Below are 23,638 nucleotides of genomic sequence, written 5' to 3'. Positions count from 1 at the left end.
ACAACACAACGACTGCTGCTGCTGTCAGTCCCAGTCCAGAGTAGAGGCCGATCCTTCCTCGACTTGCTGTGATGGGTCTCTCAGGTGTGTCTATGTTGAGTCTCTCAGGTTCTGGCCAATCCCTCGCTGCTGTAAAGAGACCAAACATCAGAACAGCTGAAGTTGTGACATATTTCTCAGATACTGTGAGAATGAAGTGAAGGATTGTGGATTGTGGTCGTCCTCAATACTTTTCTTCAGGTTCTTATTGATCCAAAAAAGCTGCTGAATTGAACCTGTTAATAGAGTTCTACTGACTTCTACTCAACCAGCTTACCAGAGACGTTGAGCCGACATTCACCAAAGTCCACACCATAGTTTGTCCTCACATCACACAGGTACCGGCCTGAGTCCTCAGTCTTGAGTCTGGACACATGAAGTCTGAGTCGTCCGTCTCTGAGGACGTCTTTGTCCAACTGGACTCGTCCTACAAACTGTTGATCCCGAGACTCTGGGACCTCAACACCTTCACGTAGACGAAACAGGACTGAGACTTTGTGATCAGTTATCATCTCACAGTGGATAAAAAGGGAGTTGGGGGAAGTGTCAGTTGTGGTTGGGAACATCCATTCCAGTGTGATGTTGTGGTTCTCCTCTGCCTGATAGGAGGTCTGTGTCACATTCACTACAAATGTTCCTGTTGAAGAGACAGAGAGGGAAAGTGAGGAGCAGACACACTGACAACTTTAACATGGCAGCCTTTAAACTCCATCTACACATGTTTCTGTGGACAGTTTAGTGACGTCTCAGAGCTGCAGAGGCTCATCAACATCAACTGTTTGCTCACATGTGGCTACTTTAACTGATTCATTGAATCACAGTGTAATAAAGTGAAGCTGGAAACTAACCACAGACACAGTTGAGGCTGATGAGCAGCAGGATCCTGCAGATCATCTTCTCCCTGTGAGAGGAGACAGAGGTGAAGAGTCATGTGATCACAGTTCAGTCCTCACATGTACCACAACAAACATCTACAGTCTGTTAACGTTTATAATAACCAGAAAACGTTACATACGTTGTTTTTGGTACCTGTCTGTTTCCCAAATATATTTGTACGTGTGTGTGTGTGAATGGGTAAACGAGAGGCATTAACTTATAGCACTTTGTAGAGGGTCACTTTATAAAGTGCACTCCATTGACTTGTATTAGTTTACGGGGCAGATCTGCCACATCCAATATGGTAGCAATGTCAACATACGATTCAGCGCTCAGTGAGGCACCTATGTATATATGTCTGTGGTCCTGACGACAAACCAGGATATGGATTATTCAGTCTTTCTGGGTGTAGAGGTGTGATGACATACTTTCAGTGATATAAACATGTAACACTGATACATTAGAAACACATATAAACAGTGTCTTCATAAAGAAATGAGAGAACAACTGCAAATAAACACAAACAACCTTGAATTTGGCATCATGGGTCTCATAGTTGAACATGTCCTCTACAGACTCAGTGTTTAGATTAAAGATCAAAATGTTTTTGTTTGACAAGATGTTTAAAAGTAGAAATGAAGCTGTTTCTGGTATAAAGTCCCTCATACAGCTGACTGATCCCAGTGAGCATTTCTCACATCGCTCATCACAACTGGTTCAAAAGTGATAGAAGAGACTTCTTGTACTCAGGCTGCAACATGATGATTCACTCTTATTGTCACATTATAGATGATGAAAGTTGTTTTTAACGTGAAGAGAAATAAAATAAACCTCAGTGACAGGACACAAACCATCAGTGTTATAACTGATAAACTCAAACACTTCAGTTTCTGGAAACCTTGGATGAATCAGTTCAGTGTTTCATGTGATGGTGATGTGATAGTAGTCAAAGCTGTGAAGCTCTCAGTCAGCGTCTTATTTTACATTCATGTACAAAAGATCCCATTACGATGTCCTGGAGGCTTTTTGTTAGCAGTAGACTGCCTGTATATTTCCACGTTATTAGACTTAGACTTTCAGTTAATCAACTTTGAAATCCTGGTTTGTTTTCACTGGGTTAAATTAAATAAATACATTTATGAGTTTGTGAGTCTTCTGCACTCATGTACATATCACACATACACAGACACGATCATCAACTCGTTTATATCCACTTTAATGAAGTTTAACCAGAATTTGACAGCTGTAACAGATACAAATATTAAATACATATATATAGAGGATGATGTTTATATCAAAGATATTCATTAGAAAAACATTCTCAGATAAACTAATGTGTCTGGTCTGACAGTTTAGGAGTGAAACACGTCTTTTATTCCAGCTGAGATGGTTTAATGTGTCATTTATAGTTTAACATGTCTCTATATGAATCAATGTTTGGAGTCAAGAATAACATCGTTATACAAAATGTTTTTTTGGAAAAGGAAACTAAGTTTCTGGTAGAATTTATATCCTCAGCTGACAAATATAACTTAAATAAACACTTACACATGTCAGGTCCAGAGTCTTCAGTCAGTAACAGATGAAATCGTGATCAGAGGACAGACTGCAGTGATCTGTGTGACGAGTGTTTGAGGTGCTGGAGTGTTTTAAAGAAGTCCCGCCCCTGATGGAACTATACTGACTCTCCGGAATCTCCAACCACACATGTTTCTCTTCCCTCCACAGAAACATCTGCAGCTGTCTTTATGATTTAACTCTGATGATTCAAGCACATATCGATATATACGAGAGGAAGCTGGGAAGCAAACAACTGAACAGTCAGGTAGACAAACCAGTGTGGATCTGTGTGTTACGAGCTCTTGCTCGCAAAGGAAACACATGCTGAGTATCCCTAACCTCCAGTGATGACTGCACTTCAGTGAGACTGACAGATACCAGCATCAATTGTCAGTTGTTGATATAGATGCTTGGTGAGGATCTTGAAAATATTCTCGGGCAGCGGCTTACAAGTTATAAAACCAACAGGACCATTTCAATCTTCATATCGCATAAACGTTGTTCTCTCACATTCAAAGTACCCGTATCGGATGAATGTTATCTACAATATTGTCACCAGCTGACTTCAGGTAACGGTTGAGCTAATTATAGAAAACACCTGCTGGTAGAAGAAGAATAGGTGTTACCGTCGCAGAAAGGGAATGTTCCATAAGTCTCACACTGTGTAAACATGTATTGCCACAGTACTATTTTGGCTATCTACGTCAGCGTTAACGCATCAACGTACAACGGAAGTTTCCATTTCGTCAAACAGACCGGTGTGACTATCTCACTGTGTTCTGCTTCAAAGTTTCCTGCGCAGCTTCAGAGTGAAACCACAGTTTAAGTTGTTTCCTCTCCACTTTTCTCTCGTTTACATCGATATGTGTTTGAAGCATCAGAGTTAAATCATCAAGTTTCATCTGAACTTTTCTTTATGTTTATGTAGCCGCCAGAGGACACACGGAGGTACACGACATTAGTTATTTGTTGAGTGTGTCAAGTGGTGGAGCCGTTTTCCCTGTGTTAAACTGCGTAAGGGCCCAGTGTGTGTACGGAGACGCGGAGCGTGGGCTGAGCTGGTGAACAGGAGGTATGTGTAGCTGTGTCCACGGTCCACTCTGCATGGCGTGTGTGTGTGTGTGTGTGCGTGCGCGTGCGCGCGTTAATGCTGACCATACTGCCTTTTTGTGTGATTAAAGCAGTTGCGGGGGGAAGCGAGCCAACAAGCATCGGTCCAGATCAGCGTGTGGACACCTGTAGTAGTTCGGTAACATAATTTTATCGTATTTTATGTGGTGTTTGCATTGTAACTTGTATGTTGCTCACTTGCTTGCTACAGGATGGTTGTTTGAACAGTATGCGTTTTGTGTTGAAGGTGCACGAGGAGCAGCGGGATATGGCCTGACTGCTGTTCCTTTTCCTCTTTCTGATTAGTTTGATTGACGGGTTCAGTTGAGGAGCCACCGCAGAGCGGGATTGCGCTCTTAGGTAAGGCCTCGTGTTGAGACATGCGGAGCTGCTCGGCTGGACCGTCATTCATTTTGTTTGTTTCATTGTTTTGTTTGTTTCGTTGTTTTGTTTGTTTGTTTGTTTGTTTGTTTGTTTGTTTTCGCCACTCTCCCATCTATTTTGGTAAGGTTAACAGTCGGCTTTTTTTGCTCCAAGCATATTCGGCCTGCCTTAAAACCGAGGGGCTCAGAGGTTGTTTGCTGTGGACACGGGCAGGAATGATATTCGAGTGTGTGCAGTGGATTGTGGTTACTCTACAAGAGGTGCTGTGTTATGAGAACTGCCAGGTGTGTGTGTGTATAACACCATAAGTCACTGTTTATTTTTTTCCCCTCTCTCACTCGCAGTAGCCTAAGTCCGAGGGAGCCAGGCCGGCTGTAACCAAGTTTTATAGAGGAGATGTTTTAAGTCATTGTTGCTCACAACATCATTTTTACGTGTGCCAATAAATAACTTAAATAAAGAAACAAGTGTTTTAAAACTTGATATTGGAGTGATGGCTCTTCTCTTAAAACCAGGGTAACATTTAAATGATTTTATCTGACGTATTCAATGATTACCATGTTAAGTTACCATTACAGCATTAGCTGAAATAACCAGATAGTTTTGAATGTGTTGCAGACAGTGTTTCACACAGTTTATACAGTGGAGTCTTAATGGAGTCTGGTGACTTTCTCCACGGACCACGAGAAGCAGTTTATTGTAGTTAGTTTACTGTATTTGTAAAATGTGACATGTTTTCAATATCACAACCAACAGGTGGGATTAATCATACAGGTGGTTGTGGTCACTTATAATGAACCCCAGCTGTGTATACTTTTTTTTTTTTTTCCCCGAACTTTTTATTAGTTTCCATCAGAAAACATAAAAGACAAGAGCAGAAAAGAGCTCAACAACAACAAGGCAATATATATATATATACATATATGTACATACACACATACACATAGCCTACACACACACACACACACATATATATATATATATATATATATATATATATATATATATATATACAAAACACAGGACACAGCAAAAAAAGTAAAAAATTTAAAAAAAACAGCTGTGTATACTGACAGTGAATATGACAGGATATACACTGAAGAGGCCTTTTTCACAAGACATCCTTGTGCCAAGTATTAAAAAGTCACATTTGATTATGGTCCTCGTCTTTCTTTAAGGTCTAACTGTGATTTTAGCTCAATCATGTGTTTAATGTTTGTGTTGTGAATCCAAACCGAGCCCAACTGTGTTTCTTATTTTAACTTTTGACTTAATGAATATTATAATTAATTCGTATAATTAGCTAATTCTGTTAATTATACAAATGGCAAGTCTAGGCAACCAGGGACAAAGTATTATTTGAATGGAATAAACCTTTAAAATTATACATAATGAGTCACAAAGTATTATTTGGATGGATGAACCTTCCTGCCTCTAACATAAAGTATTACAGTGTGGTGTAATAGAGCTCAGCCTCCTCTACTGCAGGAACGTAGTATTGTCTGCTGGGATGGAGGAGGAGACTGAGCGGGCTCGGGGCGCCCTCTGCTGGTCAAAGTTCTCCAGGACCAGGTAGGAGCAGGGTCACACAGATGGAGGTGAACTTTTAACTCTGAACAAACCATCCATGAAGTGAGAGATCATTGATGGAAAGCAGATTAAAGACAGTGAGAGTTGTTCTGCTTGAGACAGGCTGAAACACTACAACTGTCTCAGTAATAAAACAGCTGTGCAGTGGGTTAGTGGAGCTGTCTGTGAGGAATTACATAGAAAATGTCACTAACAAAGTTTTCTGTGCTTCTTCAAACAGTGTTCTTTATTTTCCTCTGAGGACAGCTTCTTTATTCACTTGTGGTAAACAAACATATCTCTGAGTTTGTGTCATGACGTCACTGTAAACAGCCAATCAAGCTGATCCAACTTTACTTTCACTTTCACCAAAATAAACAACACTGCAGCCTCATGACGAGCTGAGCTGATACATAACAACTCCTCCTCCTCACTTCAGACACTTGTTGCTGTAAAGAGAAGCAGTTCTTCAGTCCAGCTCACAATTAAATACTTCAGCTGACACAAAGTGGGACAGCTCGCTCTCATACAAACACGTAAGTAACTAAAACATGTTGTGTGGTTTAGTTTGTGTTTTTGTGTTTCCTCCACTGTTTGACTGACGCACATCAGTTTATTCAACTAGTTTGATGTCAGAGGGAAAAACCTCCTCCAGGATTTAATATTCAGAGTTCAGAGAGTTAATGACTGACAGGAAACTGCGCACATTCAGCAGAGGACAAGAACAAAACAACAAGGAAGTGCAGCTTCAACGTGATGATTGTCCCTTTAACTACTCAACTAACATATTCACTGTCTTCTCAATTTTATTTATTTCTATTTATCATTTATTTCTTTATTTCATCAGTGTCATAAAAACATAAATAACACTTGTTTATCTCAGTCAAAAGTGTTTATGAATCTTTAACACTGAAGCTTTTCAGTACATATGTTCAATACATGAGAAAAACAGGCTCACTGATACATCACCGACAGCCATTATCTTAATCACAAATAATGTTTTTTTCAATGTAATGAGTCATTTTCACATTATTGATATAAATAGACAATATCCCAGACTCCCTTAGCAAATCACATGATTTTAAGGGTTGTTGCATCTTAAGGAGAAACATAAAAACTTTGGATTATAATTTTGGAATATAACTCTAACTCTGGAGAAAAGGCTGTTTATTTGACAGTTGTTGTTATTTCCGTGTAATAGTTATGTTTAAAACTGAAAATGTCACCAGAAATGAGCATAACGAGCCTTAAAAGCTAATTCAGTATAATTTGTGTGTAACTGTAAACTCAACATGAACTGAGTGTCCACAGCGCAGCTCTGTGTTTTCTTCTTCTGTGTTTGAACAAATCTTCATCAGTCACTTCCTCCTTCAGCCACCATCATCATCATCATCATCAACACTGTTTGAGCAGATGATACAAACCACTGATTCACATGTGGATTTCTTAGTGTTCATATGGAAAGTTGATCAAAGTGTCTGTAGAAATATGCAGAAATATGACACTTGAGACCAAATGAAAATCAACAACTGTTTCCTTTCAGGTCAGAATCAGACTGATGTGATGAATCCAGGAAGTTGCTCAGCAGGAAAACTGTCTTCATCTTCTTGTTCATGAGCTTGTGGAGGTGTTCATGGTTCCTGGGAGCAGCTGACAGACGACACACCTGTAACACACAAACAGGTGGGATTTTATTTTAACACTGCAATAACTGTACACTGAGATTATATGAAACAAGACACTGTACTCTAATGTTAACAGGTGCTTTTAAATCTAGCAGCTAACAGTATGAGCAGTATAACAACAAGCACGTTAGGACGACATTGAGTTTAATAAGGGAGGACCAAGACTGCCAAAATAAAAAATAAAAAAGTGGCTCAATAAATAAATGAATATGCCATCAAATACACCAAAATAACTAACAATAGACGTAGAAAATCATTCATTTATGAAACTTTTTTAAAAATGTTCTCATTTAGTATTTATTGTTGTTAAACATTTAAAGATTAAATGTATTGTCTTCCAGCAGATCTATTAAATTGGAATCGTGATAACTTATGAGTGAGATAAAGTGTGAGAACTGAAACATTATAAGTTAATACGTTTTATTTACTTACACTTATAATAAATGCACTTAAAAGTACTTTTGGGTCTATTAAACTTCAGAGAGTGTGTGTTATATCCCACGTCCCGATGGATCAAGTGACAGATCATAAAACCAGTTCATTATAAAGTCTTTATTATTAAAACCTGTCCTGTTTGATGAAGTCAAATCTTCTTCCTCTAATAAAACTGTCTCCTCTCTGACAGGAAGAAGATGATCTTGATGGCTCTGCTCGTCGTTCTGACCTCCTCTGTCTGTGGTCAGTCGTCCTGCAACTCACATTTAATGATATTAATAGTCGACCGATAATATTCCTTGATCCATTAATCGACTGATTCTTGCAGTTCTATTGGCTGGTTTAATGTTAAGGACCTTGATACCATGGTCTGGGTGAATTCTTCATTCTGATTGGCTGCAGGGTGTCAATGAACCCCTGATGAACTGACACATATGAAACTACTCCAGTAGCTCCAGTGAACGTTTCCATCGTAGAAGAACCTCAAGTGAAGATTTGATTGTTCCAGCTATTAGTCAAACCCTCAGGTGTTGCCAGGAGGTTATTGTTTATGAAAAACTTAATGTTGTCATCGCAGAATGCCTGAAAATATGAATAAATGGTCTTATTTTTATCTTTGGCACGTGACCCTGGTATAAGCAGGATAAGGCCCTTCAAAGTGTCCGTTCTGGCCTCCTGATAATGGACAGCTCATCGTTGTCCCTCACTTGACTCCTGGTGGACACGATGAAGACACACAGTCAAATCTAAATCTGAATCGCTGCATTAGTTCAGACTGAACACTCATGTGGCTCCAGGATCTCTCAGTTCCTTGATAAAAGTGTTTCAGGCTGAAATGAGGTAAAGTTTGACGTAACTCCACATGATGTCTCTCTTTGCCCTCTCTCTTGTCTGCAGGGATGTTTGCTGCGACCTTCTATCAGGCAGAGGAGGACGATAACATCACCATCAGATGGGACAGTCGCACCATAACTGACATGTCTCTCACCGACATGACTTGTTTTCTGCAGTCAAAGCATCTGAAGCTTTTCTATCAAATGATTAACGGCGTTGAGGTCCCAGAGTCTCAGGATCAACAGTTTGCAGGACGAGTCCAGTGTGACAAAGACGCCCTCAGAGACGGACGGATCAGACTTCATGTGTCCAGAGTCAGGGCTGAAGACTCTGGAAACTACTGGTGTGATCTAGCTGATAACTACAACAAGATGACGAGGAGATGGGCACTGGAGACCACAGGTAAGCTGAACTCTGCTGTAGTGCAGGATGGAAACATGTTACTGCCACACGGGGTCAGACATCAGAATCTAACAGCCTCCTGATTTACACCCACAGAACATTTAGTCCTGAATGTGACCTCTCATGGAGAGAACAGCGGTGTCTTCAGACCAGCGTCAGCTGAAGGTAGGTCACCGTCGTTACTCATAGAGAAATAATGCATCAAAGGAAACAAATCTGATTTTAAAGACCCGAGCAACAAACTCTCCTGGCTGCACCTGATTGGACGGACACCACTCATCGGTTGTCTGCTGCGGGATTTCAAAACGGACCAACATGGCGGCTCGTTTGGAAACTTCCTCTTATATTATAAAAGCAGCTCAGTGAAATGTGTTTCTGAAGACATTTAAGCCATGCAGGTGCCAAATCTGTCTTCATTTCAACCCACAAAGGTTAGTTTTTATAGATTTTTAGGAGTTAGGCATCTCCTTTAAAATATAACAGGAAGTTCACCAACAAGCTGCCATGTTGTAGGAGGAGTAACTGGCTGTGAGTTGCGTAGCAGCACAACGTTCTGAGCCTGATGCCTGTCTCCATTTTCAGTCCTGTCGTTCAAATTGAAATGTCTGAAATGTATTTAAAGGTGCAATATGGAGGAATTAAATTCATACCCAAACCAATAGGGGGCAGAATATCCCTCAAGTAACCGCTAACTGCTGCTAACTGTAGCTGTTGTTGGCTCATCCACTCAGTTAGTGAAGTGTTTGAGGCACCGGGGGAGTGTTGGTGTTAACGACGCCAGAACAGGAACTTTGGACCGTGATGGGCCGTTGCTAGCTGGTTTTGACATCAATGTGATTGTGGAGTCTCATCTCCAGGTCGTCTAATAATGACGCCTTTGGTTGGAGCTCAGGTCAGACGTCAACACAAAACGTTGATATTTGATGACCTGGAGATGAGACTCAACATCAACCATCTTTCTCCAGGAAGTTACATTTGTTTATTACATACATGTGGTGTAACTTCTGTTATGTGACTAGCAGCTGGTTGTGATATTTACTTGTTATTACCTGTTTATTTAGTCACTTATTGTCTCATTTGTACGTTTGCTGAGTTAGTGTGAATGTTGTTGATGTGGTGGTTTGACTCTGATGACTTGATGCTCCTGATATCAGATACTAACACTGGTTTTCTGTCTTCATGCAGATGCAGAACACACACCAGGAGGGCCGAAGAAGGAAGTGACGGGACACGATTGGAGCAAAGTTGAAATGGTCCTCAGAGTCATTCCCTTTGGAGCTTTCTTAGTCGCTAATCTAATAGTTCTCCTCATTGCAGCTCAAAGATGTCTGGCAGCTGTCATTCGTCAATGTAATAATAGTAAAAAAGATGAAAATCACAATAAACCTGCTCATATTGACAACTGCAGTTATGTGTAAGGATAGTTGGTTCTGGTTCAGTTCTGTGAGCTGCTAATACACAGGAGCAGCTCTACAATGTTAAGTTACGAGACGAAGTCACTAACGACACCGTTGCTGTGTCGTCTTTATGATGACGTATTTTCACAGTCTGATATTTCATTAGTTTGATGACAAACTGAGATTTTATTGACTTAAAAATAATCGTTTAAATATACAAACATCATCTGTGTGATTCATGACACAAACGGGATCAATAAATGATTAGTCTCACTTCAAAGCTGAAGGGGCGTGGCTTCAGCTCTACAGATACACAACATATATCTTGATATTTATATTTATATATTAAGATTTATTACATATCATTTTTATTTTTTTTAATTTTGCCTTTATTTAACCAGGTCGGTCCCGTTGAGACACAATGGTCTCTTTTTCAATCAAACATCCCAACAGAACAAACGTCAGTCTAACTTTAATCCAAACATGTTTTCATGTGTATTAATGAAGTTGGTGGATGTGTGTGATCCAGGAGAAGGACTGCATTTCTTATGAAGATAATCATTCCTCAGTTTGTGTTGTACTTGATCTCTAATAAAGTCCAGCAGGTCAGCAGGCAGCATCGCTTCTTTGTGTCCTTCAGACCTCAAACACACAGATCCTGTACAGAGATGGTTCATGTGAGGAGTGTCCAGGGTCAAACACACTCTTTTGACAGCTGACAGGAGTGTTTGATTGCAATAATCTCAAAATAATGACCTGAACCAAAAACTGCAGGAAGAGAAGATAAAATCATAAAGATGCACCCAGTTCACTTCAAAATATCTTCAGGACAAACTGCCAAATAATGAAACATAATGAAGTCTGAAGTCAAGAAGAATGACAACGTAAACTCTCAGTTTATCTCATTTAACTTTGTTTATGACTAATTAGCACTCTGAACTGAACATTGGACTTCCTCATAAACAGAGCCCAGACAGTTCAGCTGTAAGATGTCCAACAAACCAACAACTAGGCTGAATATAATGTGATTATTTAAATTAATGAACTTTGTGGATCATTTGTAGCTAATAAATATCAGTTATTCATATCTTTTGTCAGCTAATTATTAAAATAGCACAGAAAACTTTGTTAGTGACATTTTCTATGTATTTCCTCACAGACAGCTCCACTAACCCACTGCACGGCTCTGTTTTATTACTGAGACAGTTGTAGTGTTTCAGCCTGTCTCAAGCAGAACAACTCTCACTGTCTTTAATCTGCTTTCCATCAATGATCTCTCACTTCATGGATGGTTTGTTCAGAGTTTAAAGTTCACCTCCATCTGTGTGACCCTGCTCCTACCTGGTCCTGGAGAACTTTGACCAGCAGAGGGCGCCCCGAGCCCGCTCAGTCTCCTCCTCCATCCCAGCAGACAATACTACGTTCCTGCAGTAGAGGAGGCTGAGCTGTATTAAACCACACTGTAATACTTTATGTTAGAGGCAGGAAGGTTCATCCATCCAAATACTACTTTGTCCCTGGTTGCCTAGACTTGCCATTTGTATAATTAACAGAATTCGCTAATTATACGAATTAATTATAGTATTCATTAAGTCAACAGTTAAAATAAGACTCCTCGGTTTGGATTCACAACACAAACATTAAACAAATGATTGAGCTAAAATCACAGTTAGACCTTAAAGAAAGACGAGGACAATAATCAAATGTGACTTTTTAATACTTGGCACAAGGACGTCTTGTGAAAACGGCCTCTTCAGTGTATATCCTGTCATATTCACTGTCAGTATACACAGCTGGGGTTCATTATAAGTGACCACAACCACCTGTATGATTGATCCCACCTGTTGGTTGTGATATTGATCATCTCTGTCAAAGCCTGTCTGCTTCTGTGTGTGAAGAGTCTGTTACCTCCAGCAGCTGTACCTCAACATTTACACCACATGTATTAAAGAATAAAACATGCTGACGGGAAACATGTCACATTTTACAAATACAGTAAACTAACTACAATAAACTGCTTCTCGTGGTCCGTGGAGAAAGTCACCAGACTCCATTAAGACTCCGCTATATAAACTCTGTGAAACACTGTCTACAACACATTCATAACTATTTGGGCCCTCTGGTTATTTCAGCTAATGCTATAATGGTAACTTAACATGGTAATCATTGAATACGTCAGATAAAATCATTTAAACATAAAGAAAAGTTGAGATCAAACTTCTCTCCATCAGGAGAAAAGTGGAGTGTTTCCCATCATGCACTGTGTTCTGTGAAGAGAAGAGAAACATCTGCAGCTGTCTTTATGATTTAACTCTGATGATTCAAACACATATCGATATAAACGAGAGGAAGCTGGAGGCATACCAGCATTAATAACTGTGGTTTCACTTTGAACCTGCACAGGAAACTTTACACCAGAACACAGTCAAGTCGTCAGACTAGAAAAACAGCAAAGTCACTGTTTTCTTAAACACTGTTGCAGTGATGCAATGCAGAGACACACTTTAAGAAGAAATGCAGCTTTGCCAGCAAGTCAGATGAAGTTGCAAGATCATCTCCTGTGATAAGATACTTACACTGTATGTCTACGTACATTCCATTGTCTCAGAGCAAAGTTTCCTTGGCTTGCAGTCAATTACATTTGACTGGTGTTAAGCTGCCGTCCCTGAGAGTTCTTGAGGCCTGAATATCCCCGGCAAAATCAATAACTTCTAGGCGGAGTTGAGCACCTTTGCTGTAGGGGTGGGCAATACTGCAAATTTTGGTATCGATCCCATACCAAGTAATTACAGGGCCACCAACATACTAATTATGCAAAAATTAAAGTTGTACTTTATTTTAATTATAAGAAGTGTACTTTATTGTAAGTGTATTGTAAATTGTTTTAAAGTGTACTTTTAAAAAGTATACTTTATTTCAAAGCACTTATAGTAGTAGATTAGTATTCTTATTAAAAGTGTACTTATTTTTGAATCATCTGTAGTATACGGTTAATATACTTTATTAAAGTGCACTTAATTTGCACTTCTTTGGAAGTGAACCTAGGTACACTTATTAAAAGTGTACTTCACTGTAGGTCTGTTTTAAAGGATAACTACTGTTTTTTACAACCTGAACCTTATTTCTAGCAAAATATATGGTCATATACTCACCCAGATAACTTTGGTGTCATTTGGAGTCGTTCGGACAAAATTAGATCCAGTGTAGCGCCGGTATATCCATATAATGCGAGTGACGGGGCATCGACACACAGCCTCTATAACGCATTATCTGCCACGAAACTAGTTCATTTCACCAATATTTTGTCATGAAACGCTAGAGTCATTCCCCTCTGAGTCCGGGCTCATCTGTTATCAACATCCGGGGTCAAACTAGCAGTAGCAGCTACAGGTAAACAAGTCGGGCTGTCGCGGGTGCGCGCGCAGCTCAGAGATGACATCTTCCAGGTCAGAGGTAGTAGGTCAACCTACAGACCCCGGATGTGAAAGGAGTCTGGTAACTTTCTCCACGGACCACAAGAAGCAGATTATAGTTACTGTTAACTATATTTGTAAAATGTGACATGTTTATCATCAATGTGTTTTACTGTTTAATACATCTGCTGTAAATATTGAGGTACAGCTGCTGAAACTCTTCAGATATTTTGTCTTCTCTTCCTGCAGTTTTTGGTTCAGGTCATTACTTTGAGATATTATTGCGATCAAACACTCCTGTTAGCTGTCAGAAGAAGTGTGTTTGACCCTGGACACTCCTCACATGAACCATCTCTTTACAGAATCTGTGTGTTTGAGGTCTGAAGGACACAAAGAAGCGATGCTGCCTGCTGACCTGCTGGACTTTATTAGAGATCAAGTACAACACAAACTGAGAAATGATTATCTTCATAAGAAATGCAGTCCTCCTCCTGGATCAGACACATTAACCAACTTCATTATTACACATGATTAAAACATTCAGATGTCAAATGTTAAAATAAGCTGGAAAAAGTTCCTTAAGACAGGATGTTTAAAGAAAAATAACATTTATCAAATATTAAGAAGAAAGAGGGATTTTCACGAGACACACAGGAGTTGGACAGTAAAAATGTTTATTTTAGCATCGTATGAAACAGTCCCCTTTTTATGTTTAAACACAAAGTTAGTTAAAACAATCAAAACAACATCTCTCATATATAAATAGATTTATTTAGAGTATGTACACATTATAAACAGAACATAAGCAGACGATGTCCATCAGAAGGCACAGAGTGAAAACTCGATTTACTGAACCAGCTGTGACATTTAGAGATCTGACAGTGGAGGATGTTGAATGGACAAACACAAGTCAAACAGCAGCGCTTCATTTCAGTTTAAACTGCAGCATTACAACAAGCAAAAAGGTCAAAGCTCCACGACAGAAAGTTAAATCTGTTTATAAAATCTGGACAGTAAAAAAAAATCTTGATAAAAAACAAAAACCACAAACAGAAAAAGTGAACATAACAAAACACATATAACACAAAGTGCATATAGAGGGATCATGTATCACAATATTAAAGAAAAATATCTCTTTACAGATTTCTAATGTTTTCAGTGGTTCACACTTCATTTAATGTTTTAACGTGTAATTTCTGTTTTGATCTGCTGAATGTTCTCTGCTCTAAAGTTCACCTGATTCTTCTTTACATCCTGCAGGAGGCCAGTACAGGATATACAGGATATACTGTCAGTGTTCATGTCATATCTTATTATGGCCTAATTCATCACATAGAGCTATAAATGAAAAAGGTAACAACATAAAGTGCACAGAGTCGTTAAACATGGTGTACGAGGTCGACATGTTTCAGTAAAGTGACCACAGAGCAGATTTCAGATCTGTCTAATAAGTGACAGAGTTTGATGAGACGTCCTGTCAAAATAATGGACAACAGAAAGGTGAAGAACAACGAATAAACAAAAGGTAACAACCAACCAACACAACTCTCCATCACACTCTGTCCACCTGTACAGTGCAACAACCCGATCCAGGATGTTGTGGTGGAGACAGGTCTCTGTGGGCACACAATAGTCCCCAATTTAACGTTGTTTAACCAGCCTGAGTCCCATTTGTCCATTTCCTTTTCCTGCAACGGGACATTAGCCTGGAGCAGCCTCAAAACAGAGCTTGATTAGCATGAATCACATCCTGGAACTCTCCCCTCTCCTCCCTGGTTCCCTGATCGTCTCACAGTCTGCTGCTCTGTTCAGATCTGTCCATCGTATAAAATTGTTTCATTCAGTTTTGTTGATCAAACTGTTTCCTCAGATCCTCCACCAGAGTCTGAGCAGAAATGTTGTTTCTTAGACAGACAGTGAATAAATAAAATGTAACAAACAACCAACACAGCTACCACTGCTGCTGTCAGTCCCAGTCCACAGTAGAGGCCGATCCTTCCTCGTCTTGCTGTGTTGGGTCTCTCAGGTTCGGGCCAACCCCTCGCTGCTGTAACGAGACCAAACAACAGAACAGCTGAGAAAGCTGCTGAATTGAACCTGTTAATAAAGTTCTACTGACTTCTACTCAACCAACTTACCAGAGACGTTGAGCCAACAATCACTGGAGTTCAAAATGTTATTCCTCAACACTTTACAGCGATACCGGCCTGAGTCCTCAGTCCTGAGTCTGGACACATGAAATCTTAGTCGTCCATCTCTGAGGACGTCTTTGTCCCACTTGACTCGTCCTACAAACTGTTGATCCCGAGACTTTCGGACCTCAACACCTTCATGTAGATGAAACAGGACTGAGACTTTGTGATCAGTTATCATCTCACAGAAGATAAAAATGGAGTTGGGGGAAGTGTCAGTCGTGGTTGGGAACATCCATTCCAGTGTGATGTTGTGGTTCTCCTCTGCCTGATAGGAGGTCTGTGTCACATTCACTACAAATGTTCCTGTTGAGGAGACAGAGAGGGAAAGTGAGGAGCAGACACACTGACAACTTTAACATGGCAGCCTTTAAACTCCATCTACATGTTTCTGTGGACAGTTTAGTGACGTCTCAGAGCTGCAGAGGCTCTTCAACATCAACTGTTTGCTCACATGTGGCTACTTTAACTGATTCATTGAATCACAGTGTAATAAAGTGAAGCTGGAAACTAACCACAGACACAGTTGAGGCTGATGAGCAGCAGGATCCTGCAGATCATCTTCTCCCTGTGAGAGGAGACAGAGGTGAAGAGTCATGTGATCACAGTTCAGTCCTCACATGTACCACAACAAACATCTACAGTCTGTCTTTAGTCTTCACAATACTCCTTTGTCTTTATCATCCTGCTCATTACACACAAGGACTTCCTGACTGGACACAGTCTTGATGCTAATGCTAAGCTGCTGTATTGTACTTCTGACACAAGATGGCGCCAGTAGTTAAACTGTCCAGCCAGCTTCAAACATCAACATGTAGCTGCCACATGAAAACACTGCAGAACTAGTGCTGCTGCTACAGACAGATGAAAGTTGTGTATCTGGAACATGGTGACATGTTGTCGATGTTGTAACACTGATACATTAGAAACACATATAAACAGTGTCTCCATATAAAGTCAAGAGACAGCAACTGCAAATAAACACAAACAAGCTCATGTTGTTGTCAGATGTCAGTAACAATGCATCATATTTGATGACATGATTTTATAGTAAAAAGTGAATGAGTCCAGTTGAAACGTCCTGAAGAAGAAGAAAGCTGAAACATACAAAGTCAAAACAAGTTTGTTGAGGATTGAACTTTACTAAATGTGCAGCAGAATAAAAGACAAACATGTTGAAATCCAGCGGCTGTTAGTAAAGTTCAGCAGAGACAAAACAGAGTCAGTTATAGAGCAACGGCGACTCATCCCAGTCCACATTCACATCACTGTCACACAGGACATCAGGAGCTCACAGCTGACTGTTTGACTACATATTGATGAATGAATGTGTTTAACTGTGTAGATCAGGGATCAGCAACCTTTACTATCAAAAGAGTCATTTTTGTCCCTGTCCTTCGCCAAAAATCTGTCTGGAGCCGCAAAACATGTTTGTGTCTTATAATGAAGGTAACACAGCCTAGAAAGTCTAAATTAGCCTATCAAGATTATTAATAGGCCTGAATGAGCATTAATTTTATATTTTTACATGATGTGGCAACTCTGCAGTGGGCAGAGTTACAGAGTTACGCTTACAGGATTAGGTACTTGAACCTTGAATTTCCATTTCAATGATGTCATGTTTTGGTGCATTTATGAAGTAAAAGAACTAACCTACAATAAATAGAAATAGAGTAGCAACACAGAACTATATATGCAGACCTACTTAAATCCTCGTTGTGTTTGTGAAAATGTACAAAATAAAAGTAGCCTCATTGGATAATAAATAAAACACGTAGCAGCAACCTAGATTTAAAAACAGAACAATTTGAAAAAATAAAAATGAAAACACAGGACAGTTTTAATTTTATTTTCACTGTCAGAGAATGCAAGAAACAGTGACAGTGAAAAGAAAATATATATTATTCATCAGAGACAAAACAGAGTCAGTTATAGACCAACGACGACTCATCCCAGTCCACATTCACATCACTGTCACACAGGACATCAGGAGCTCACAGCTGACTGTTTGACTACATATTGATGAATGAATGTGTTTAACTGTGTAGATGAAGGTGGAGGTAAATATCAACACTGACTCTGTTTAGTTTCATCAATAAAATCTTCCCACACACAAGATTTATACAAGTGGAAATGATGTTTCTGGTAGAATGTCCCTCAAACAGCTGACTGACTCATCTGACTTCAACTAACATGATTACTTACAGAGAGGAGCTGCTGAAGTCCTTGGACAGTCAAGGTACAGATCTTGAAGAAAACAACAACCACTGTGTTTCAACAGCTCTCCTGCCAACTTCACTGTATTACTCTGAACTACCTGCTTGAGAGCACCTTTTAATAGCAGGGAGTATTACTATCAGCAGGTGTGGTTTAGCAGACAGACTTATCTGAGTTCCAGGCAGCTCACTATCTGATGTTGGATTTGTGCCAAGATTCAAACTAGTCTGACTTTATTGTGTTTCTTTTCTCTCCACAGAACACAGTGCATGATGGGAAACATTCCACTTTTCTCCTGATGGAAAGAAGGTTGATCTGAACTTTTCTTTATGTTTGAATGTAACTACATGATTTTATTTGACCTACTATTTTTTTTACCACTAGTCGACTTTACGAGAAGGCCCCAATAGGTAAGAATGTGTTGTAGACAGTGTTTCACAAAGTGTTTACAGTCTCTCTCGTCTTTTTAATGCAGTCTGGTGACTTTCTCCACGGACAACAAGAAGCAGCTTATATTAGTTACTGTTGACTGTAATTTAACAATTTGACATGTTTACCAGAAAATGTCATTTTCTCAATTAAATGTTGTGTAAATGATGAAACCAGTTGAAATTAAAAAGTGAGTTAAACAGCTGCTGGGAGGTAAAAGAAAACAAAACTCTTCATACAGGCTTTGACAGCGATGAGGCGACAAACTGACACTTTTTACAAGGAAACAAACATCTTAATGTTTTGTTTTTAATGCAGAATTTACAAGAAAGCATCACTGAAGTAGAATAAGTCACAGTTGTTTCACAAAGTTTGTTAAGTTTCTCCTCATGCACCAACTCTTAAAATCACGTGATTTGTTAAGGGAGTCTGGTAGCCTACACTGCCGTTACTGGTGACTTCATTACGTGGTCCATGTTAATGACTGTCAGCCACAAATTAAAGGAATCAGGTGAGTACTGCAGGTGGACTGGGTGTCAGCTCCTCTGCTGTGATATTTATGAGCAACAAATGATCCACAAAGTTCATTAATTTAAAACAATCACATTATATTCAGCCTAGTTTTTGGTTTGACTTGTGAGAAACTGAAGCAATTAAAACACAAACATTCATGACAACAGATTTAACTTTCTCACAGCAACTTTTTCAGTTTTTATTCTATAAAACACACCGGCAGGCTGGTGTGATGTCACAAGCTCAGATGATTTTCTCTGGGAGTAAAACACTCGCCACACAGATCACTGCAGTCTGTCCTCTCATCATGATTTCATCTGCAAATGACTGAAGACTCTCGACCTGACATGTGCAAGTGTTCATTTAAGTTGGACTTGTCATCAGACTATATGAGGGACATTCTAGCAGAAACTTCATTTCCAGTTTTCTAAAATTCTGTTTGTTCTTGACATATTGAACTATAAATGACACATTAAACTATGTCAGCTGTAATAAAAGTGTATTTGAGAATGTTTTTCTAATGAAGATCTTTGATAGAAATATCCTCTCATGGATCACATGTCTCTGATTGTATGATTAAACTGGTTTTGTCATTCCTGTGAGAAATAAAAGCAACTTTTCTGTCAGCTGGTAAACACAGAATAGCTGCCAGGGACTCACACAGTTTATGTGATACAAAAGCTCCTGAATTTCCATATAACCACTTAAAAGTGTCCAATGATACGTAACAACAGTTTTCTGACAGAACTTGTACTTCAGCAGCGTTCACCCTCAGAAAATATGTTTCATATTTTTATTGGGTGCTGCTGTAAAATTCTGGTTAAACTTTACTGAAGTCGATGTTAAACTTCAAGAGAGTCGATGCTCGTGTCTGCAGTCAGTCTTTGTATGTGGAAGGAACATTAGAAAGCCTTCACATCAAACAGTGAGAGTACATCACAAGCAGAGGAAAACACAGACTGTCAATAAAGACAGTTCTTTGTGTCCTTCACACCTCAAACACAGATTCTGTACAGAGATGGTTCATGTGAGGAGTGTCCAGGGTCAAACACACTTCTTTTGACAGCTAACAGGAGTGTTTGATCACAATAATATCTCAAAGTAATGACCTGAACCAAAAACTGCACGAAGAGAAGACAAAATATCAGCAGCTGTACCTCAACATCACACCAGATGTATTAAAGATAAAATGTATTGATGATAAATATGCCCCTTTTTACAAATATAGTTAACAGTAACTAATATGATCTGCTTCTTGTGGTTTGTGGAGAAAGTCACCAGACTCCTTTCAAATGACAAGAGGAACTTTATAAACCTTGTGAAACGCTGTCTACAACACATTCTTAACTATTCGGGCCTTCCTGTTAATTCAGCTAACGTTACAGTGAGAAAAATTAATAGGTCAGATAAAATCATGTAGTTACATTTAAACAAGAAAAGTTCAGTGTGTTTCCCATCGTGCACTGTGTTCTGTGGAGAGAAGAGAAACATCTGCAGCTGTCTTTATGATTTAATTCTGAGGATTCAAACACATATCGATATACACCAGAGGAAGCTGGATGTATTCCAGCATAAATAACTGTGGTTTCTCTTTGAACCTGCACAGGACACTTCACACCAGGACACAATCAGACTATAAGAAGAGTAAAGTCCTTTTTTCGCGGCACTTACTACCATATAATATTTTACAATATTATTATCTTGAAGGCTGAACAGAGTTATCTGCAACCCTGATAGTGCTTTTATGGATTCTGTTGTCATTATAATATTCACCCACTCAGCAACTTCCCTCTTTTCAGAGTGAAGTAAATTGAGCAGACTGTCAATAACATTTGAAATATATGAGGCTGCCACCATTTAGAGTTCTTGAGGCAAACACAACATACTTACAGGCAGAGTGGAGTCCCTTTGTTGGCACCAGTCTTTGTGCTTGTAATCTCCTTCTATTAATCTGCAAACATCTCACATATGTAACTGGACGAGGCCTCATACGTTTTGATCCGAGAGTTCCCAGAGCCATCTCGACATGCTGACACAAGTACACTGTCACACTTGTCATATGAGGGTGTCAGATACCTTTATGAAGCAACTATATTTGTCTTGTGGAACAATTCCACAGTCCGGCTGTTCTGACTATCTGACTGTGTTCTGGTTCAAAGTTTCCTGCACAGGTTCAGAGTGAAACTACAGTTGGTTTATATTGTTTGCTTCCCAGCTTCCTCTAGTATGATGGGTCAGTGGAGCTGTCTGTGAGGAATTAATAGAAAATGTAACCAACAAAGTATTCTGTGCTATTTTAATAATTAGCTGACAAAAGATATGAATAACTGATATTTATTAGCTACAAATGATCCACAAAGTTCATTAATTTAAAATAATCACATTATATTCAGCCTAGTTGTTGGTTTGTTGGACATCTTACAGCTGAACTGTCTGGGGTCTGTTTATGAGGAAGTCCAATATTCAGTTCAGAGTGTTGATTAGTCATAAACAAAGTTAAATTAGATAAACTGAGAGATTACGTTGTCATTCTTCTTGACTTCAGACTTCATTATATTTCATTATTTGGCAGTTTGTCCTGAAGATATTTTGAAGTGAACTGGGTGCATCTTTATGATTTTGTCTTTTCTTCCTGCAGTTTTTGGTTCAGGTCATTATTTTGAGATTATTGTGATCAAACACTCCTGTTAGCTGTCAAAAGAGGTGTGTTTGACCCTGGACACTAGAAAAAATAACATTTATCAAATATTAAGAAAAAAGAGGGATTTTCACGAGACACCACATTTCATGTTCAAACAGTTAAACAAGTTAGAAAGTGCTTCACAGAGTCAGAAGTGTTTTTCAGAAGATAAAATATTCAGTTTGGTTTGAGAGAGAATATAAAAACAATACAAACAAAGACAAATAAATATGTGAACAAAAGGTAAATGAAAAGTTAAAATGTGAAGTTTTAGAGTTGTCGTGTCGGGTTGTGGTTCAACGTGAGGATCATACTGTGTTTTTTCATTCACTCTTTAAATGCTGTTATATTTATATATAATATGTTCGCATTTGTGTTTCTCATTATGTGACTTGTGACAAACTGAAGCAATAAAAACACATAAATTTGTCTCTTGTGTTTCTTTTAATATTCTATTTATTAATGTGGCCTGAAAGTCAGTTTATAACTGTTTCCGAGGTTTTATGAAGTTTATTACAGTTTTTCTCAATTGCTAAAACACAATTTCTGAAACCTTGCTCCATTTTCTGAAAACAAACACAAATCTCAGCTTCGAGCACTATTTACAAAACCTCTGACTCCTCGTGCAAAATGAAACTTTCGCCTCAAAACAGATTTACCTGTGCTCAAAACCAAACACTGCTCTCAAATCATAAACAAAGTGTTCAAAATGATATACACTATCAGTCAGTAAACAATACACCAAAAAATAGAAAACACGTTGTTCAAAACATATAGTTCTCAGGGAGAAGTACATTTTTAATCTCAAAACAAATTTCATATTTTTCCATCATTGTCTTTTGATGAATGAAAACACGTTCTATCATAGTAGCTCAAAATTCATCAGAAATTATACTCTGCTTTGCATTTTTTTTGTTCTTCCTCCTCTTTTTACAATACTGTACCCTGCATCTCACAAACTTGTCCTTTGTTTCTGTGATACTGTAATTCTTGTTCTTTGTTGATATGAACCTGCAACCAGTCAAAGTCTATTGAGCAGTCAGTACTGTAAACAAATGGAAAGCACAATGTTCAGGGCCAGACAATTTGTTTCTTCCATCCATTCTTAGACTTTCTCCGTCCCACCTTCAACAACCTGTTTGCTCTCTGAACTGGCTTATATTGGTTGTGTCACATGATTTGAAACAAGTGAAATCAATTTTGAGTGGTTGTGTTTACAGTTTTTTTCAATTGTTTACACGCAATTTTGAAAACCGGGTTCTTTTTTTCAAAATATAATCACAATTATCCAAACACCACACTCAATTTGCATAATTCCTAGATTGTTTGCAAAATGACACACTTCAGTCAAAACATATACACATATTTGTGAAAATGCTATTAGTTTTCATTTAACCAACACAGTCCTCAATGATCAGACACTATTGCAGCCAGTTTCACACTGCTGTGATAAATGCAGTTTTTCTCAATTGCTAAAACCCATTGGCTGAACAAAGTTCGCAGTTGCCTGAACTCATTTAGCTAATTGTGCAGTCTGTTGTCAATACCTTAAACCATTTCACATGGTAAAACACAATTTGCAGATCTCACTTAGACTTTTCAGCAGAACTCTTAACACATTCTGTACTCTAATGCACATGTCACCCATACTGGTTAACACAAGTGGCAGCAATCAAATACAAATAGAGAACACATGTCATTGATTAAACACAACCACTCAAAATTGGTTTCACTTGTTTCAAATCATGTGACACAACCAATATAAGCCAGTTCAGAGAGCAAACAGGTTGTTGAAGGTGGGACGGAGAAAGTAAGAATGGATGGAAGAAACAATGTGAGAGGACGAGGACGAGTGCGTATGCGAGGTGGGCGACGAGTAGGAAGAGGAGGAGGGCAAGAAAGA

General features: G+C 38.9%; 2 protein-coding genes and 1 long non-coding RNA gene across 3 annotated transcripts; 2 read left to right on the top strand and 1 right to left on the bottom strand.

Annotated features, from left to right (window-relative positions):
- Positions 1 to 243: 243 nt before the first annotated feature.
- On the bottom strand, positions 244 to 2,515 carry LOC311271421 (uncharacterized protein). Its single transcript, XM_084377064.1, has 3 exons — positions 2,464 to 2,515; positions 888 to 940; positions 244 to 676 (listed from the first exon to the last, which is right to left on the bottom strand). Exons 2-3 carry the CDS (start codon positions 931 to 933, stop codon positions 300 to 302), a joined length of 423 nt encoding a protein of 140 aa, XP_084233190.1. The 5' UTR covers positions 934 to 940; positions 2,464 to 2,515; the 3' UTR covers positions 244 to 299.
- Positions 2,516 to 3,133: 618 nt separating this feature from the next.
- On the top strand, positions 3,134 to 4,452 carry LOC311271581. The gene is made up of 3 exons (XR_014624438.1): positions 3,134 to 3,547; positions 3,660 to 3,724; positions 3,833 to 4,452. It is a non-coding gene; the product is annotated as an uncharacterized lncRNA (long non-coding RNA).
- A 2,495-nt stretch (positions 4,453 to 6,947) lies between these two features.
- Positions 6,948 to 10,312, top strand: LOC311271368 (uncharacterized protein; the record flags this gene model as incomplete). The annotated part of the gene is made up of 5 exons (XM_084377005.1): positions 6,948 to 7,221; positions 7,849 to 7,901; positions 8,556 to 8,894; positions 8,991 to 9,059; positions 10,080 to 10,312. Exons 2-5 carry the CDS (start codon positions 7,856 to 7,858, stop codon positions 10,310 to 10,312), a joined length of 687 nt encoding a protein of 228 aa, XP_084233131.1. The 5' UTR covers positions 6,948 to 7,221; positions 7,849 to 7,855.
- Between the last annotated feature and the right edge of the window lie 13,326 nt (positions 10,313 to 23,638).

Source organism: Pagrus pagrus (genome assembly GCF_965226575.1).
Source record: "Pagrus pagrus genome assembly, chromosome: 16".
In the NCBI taxonomy this organism is placed as follows: Eukaryota; Metazoa; Chordata; class Actinopteri; order Spariformes; family Sparidae; genus Pagrus; species Pagrus pagrus.
The sequence above is the reverse complement of the archived record's forward strand: the minus strand, read 5'-3'. Positions and strand labels throughout refer to the sequence as shown.

Excerpts from the sequence above, each read along its gene's own strand:
- LOC311271421 (XM_084377064.1), bottom strand. The coding sequence starts at position 933 with ATGATCTGCAGGATCCTGCTGCTCATCAGCCTCAACTGTGTCTGTG. Across the intron at positions 677-887 it reads CAGCCTCAACTGTGTCTGTG|GAACATTTGTAGTGAATGTG; the intron begins GTTAGTTTCCAG and ends TCTCTTCAACAG.